Source organism: Meles meles, chromosome 8, assembly GCF_922984935.1.
Source record: "Meles meles chromosome 8, mMelMel3.1 paternal haplotype, whole genome shotgun sequence".
NCBI lineage: Eukaryota > Metazoa > Chordata > Mammalia > Carnivora > Mustelidae > Meles > Meles meles.
Window position 1 is genome coordinate 100,503,703 of NC_060073.1, and position 3,817 is coordinate 100,507,519.

General features: G+C 40.3%; 1 protein-coding gene across 1 annotated transcript; it reads right to left on the bottom strand.

Annotated features, from left to right (window-relative positions):
* Positions 1-248: 248 nt before the first annotated feature.
* Positions 249-1,172, bottom strand: LOC123949672 (putative olfactory receptor 10D3). The gene has a single exon (XM_046017239.1). It carries the CDS (start codon positions 1,170-1,172, stop codon positions 249-251), a length of 924 nt encoding a protein of 307 aa, XP_045873195.1.
* Positions 1,173-3,817: the final 2,645 nt, after the last annotated feature.

The following is a 3,817-nucleotide window of genomic DNA, read 5'->3' on the forward strand; positions in this document are numbered from 1 at the left end:
AGGGGAAAAGGCCATCTTTCTCCCTTGTAGTGGCAGGAGGTTCTCCACAGAAGAAAGGTAAAACAACAGCACCCCAGACTGACTTAGGTAAAGCAAAAAAACAAAATAGGCAAAACGATGAAGTATTGTGATAGTGTGAACCATGCCCTTCAGCGTGGGCTGAAAAGTCCCATGTGAGGATTCCAGAAGGATATTTCGCATGTAGGCCAGAAAAAATTCCATGCCCTCAACCCACCCATCCACTCTTACTAACTCTCAGGAACGTGGTTTGTCCTGTGCAGAATTATTTTCAGGGCCATTTTAACTTCCTTATTCCTCAAGGTATAGATTAAAGGGTTCAGCATCGGTCCTACCAGATTCATCAGAATTTGAACCACAGTTCCCAGCATGGGGTTAGGCGTGGGCTGCAGGTAAACAGTGATGATGGGCCCATAGGCACAAAGGATGGCAATGAGGTGGGCACTGCAAGTGGAGAAGGCCCGGCGGCGGCCCGCGGTTGAACGAATATGCAAGATGGAGATGGTGATGCGAGTGAGGAGAAAGCAGAGGAGAGATACTAAGCCAACGTTGGTGAAACTCACCCTCTGAGCTAAGGATATATCAGCACAGGCCAATGGCAAAAGTGCTGGAATATCACAAAAGAAGTGATTCACTTCATTGGGACCACAGTATGGCAAAGTGAAGGTGAGCGACGTCAAGATACTAGAATGGATACAACCTAACAGCCATGTGCCCACAGCCAGGACGCCACAGATTCTTGGACTCATGAGGACTGTGTAGCGCAGAGGGTAACAGATAGCAGTGAAGCGATCATAGGCCATCACCGTATACAAGAAGCACTCAATGCTGCCAAGGAAATGGAAGAAGAAGAGCTGGGAGACACAGTTCTCATAGGAAATGAGTGGGCTCAGTCCCATGAGGTACAGCAGCATTTTAGGACATGTCACAGAAGAGAAACTCATGTCAAACACAGACAAGTTCCCCAGGAAAAAATACATGGGTGTGTGAAGGCGAGTGGAAGAAAGAATAGCCATGAGGATGGACATATTTCCCAGCAGGGTGCAGGCATAGAAGGGCAAGAACAAGACAAAAAGCATAGTCTCCAGCCCCTTTGTGTGTGGAATCCCCAACAGGATGAATTCAGTCACCACCGAACCGTTCTTCTTCTCCATGACAGACAGACCTAGGGGAGGAAAAGGAAGCAGAGGACATGGATGGCTTGATGTCAGTGAACCTACTGGGAAGATAAAATGTGTATTTGGAATAACAGCACTTTGACTCAAAGTTAAGGAAAAATTGCTGATGACCCATGGCATTTAACTGGAATATAATTGCCACAGGAAACTTAATGGGCACTGTGCCATATATTTTTGTCATACTCATTCTAGATGCATATATCCCTTATTAAAAAAATACTCTCAAAAAAAGGCATCTTAGAGCAAAGATTTTCAAAGGGAAGGACAGGGCCCACACAAATGTGTGGTCCTTCAGAGAAGAAGGATATTCAAGCCTCAGAATCAACCAGGGGCTTTTTCATTTGTCAAGATATGAACTACAACTCAAGAATCACTATGTTTGTGGACCATTACTACTAACATTATATTTTGTCACTCTGATTTTTCAGAAAGCCATAAGTGTTGGACAGTCCATGCTTTACATTGAAAATGCTTATGCAACATGATTTCAGTTCAGTTAGCCCTCACAGTTAAGTTTTTGAGATAAATCTATAGAAAAGATAACATCTGAGCATTAAAAAGTTTAGGCAACTCTCCTAGATTTAGATTGCTAGAAATGGCAGAACTAGGGATCTAATTTTTTTCTCCTGACATCATCAGGCTTTCCGACGTATGCATCTGTGATGGATTGTGACATTACTAGCCTTGTCACGCTTTGCCTCTATGTTGGTCATGTTTTTCTTCATGATGTCACCAGGCTCTGAAAATGTTCCTGCTCCTCCTTAGTAAGCAGTGGGAAACCAACCTGTCCCCCCGACCACCCATACCACCACATATCACTAAGATATGAAGTCTAGAGGAATAAATACTTCTTGATGTGCGCTGCTATATCTTCAGTGCAGTCAACAGTGTCCAGCACAGAGTAGGTTCTTAATAAATGCTTGACGAATGAAGTAGTGAAATGACTCACTCAGTGACTGGCAGAACTGGATAACATTCAGTATTTTGTCTTGTGTAAGGACTTGTATGATACTGTCGGATATTTGTCTCTATACACAACCTTATAAAGAAGCATGATCATACACTTGTTCCTGTTTGGCCCTATTTTTCTAAATATTTAGAATTTTTCTGTTTACCTTCATGGCATTTGTACTCAAGAAGAAGTTCTGAACTGTACTCTAAAAGGTGACCAGACCCAAGATAAGAGCTACACATAATCTGTACTGCTCCCCGCAAAGTCCTGGATGTTTATCAAGAGGAGTCAGACATTACAGAAAGAATTGGACCAAAGGTATCCAGGTGAAGGCTGATTTGGAACATCCAGTCTTTTAATTATTTTGAATCAAGTCCAAATCCCTGGTTATACAGGACAATAATAAGAATTGAGTTTTTAAGTTGGTTGGCCAACATGATGAGTTGAAAGACAAACCAAACAAATAATGACCTATTCTTGTGGTTAGTCACTGTGGACTCTGAGACCATTTATAAACCAAGGACTCCCAAGTTCTCCTCTCCATGACAGATATGAGAAACAAACAAGAAGTCACAAAGAAAGAGATGAAGATGGCACTTATGTGACTTACAAGGAAGATGTTTGATCCTTTCACTGTTTGTCTCTGTGGGATCTTCTGCCCAAATTTGCCTTTGATATCACATGGTAAACCGGGGTCAGGGATCTCCTCCCATGATCTGGAAAGCTCCTTCTTGGTGAAATAAACTCAAGTTAAATGACATAAAGCTGAATGTACCTCTGTCTTCTGCAAAGATTTCTTTCAAGACACAAATAGCTATTCTTTCTCTTTATGTGGAAATTTAAAAGCCCTTGGAGGCCTTTGGGATCCCATTCCTGAGTGAATTCTGATTCAAGGGGATTGTTGAACAAAGGAAGTAATTAGAAGTAACTAAATGATCTAGTTAAAAAGGAATATGCTAATATACCCCCATGTGGTATTACTGTGGACATGAACAAGGTAGAACCATATCTATACCTTCTATTCCTGCGGTTGATCTTGGGAAGTGAAATGAAGACAGAGAGGTACAGCTCAATCTTAGGATATATGTAGAAAGCATCTCCTCAGTTTCAGGGTATAGTATTAGAATGAGAAGCAACAACTATGTATCTCAGGCTTTTAAATATCCAGTTTCAAATATTTTATTTGAAATTGTTCTCCATAGCTCTTCTCCTACTTTTCAGATGCTGTTTTCTAATATTTTGATTTGGAAATACAATTTCCATGATTAGACTCTTCAACTAGCAGTTTTGTCAATTGGCAAAGTTGGCTTCCCTGAACTAGGACTTGTTCTCCACATGATTTTTCCAGAATTATGTTAATGTATTAAACAACATATATTTATTAAGAATTTATACAACTAGGCACAAGACATGTTTGCTGAATCAGAAATTTCTTTTCTATGAAGGGTGTCAAGAACCTTGCGCCTCGACCAGATATTTTGAAATGTGAGAATTATTCATCTTTCATGTATAAGAGGATTATAGTTTTCAAATAACTAAGGTAGATTAATTAATTAATTAATTAATTAATTAATGAAATAGAGAAAGCAAAAGGAAAAGGGATCAGCAATGCTAAAATCTGGCTCTCTGAAAAGACTAAGAGATATACCTCAGTAAAGATGACTACTGG

Coding starts and splice junctions, on each gene's coding strand:
- LOC123949672 (XM_046017239.1), bottom strand. CDS start 1,172: ATGGAGAAGAAGAACGGTTCGGTGGTGACTGAATTCATCCTGTTGGGG.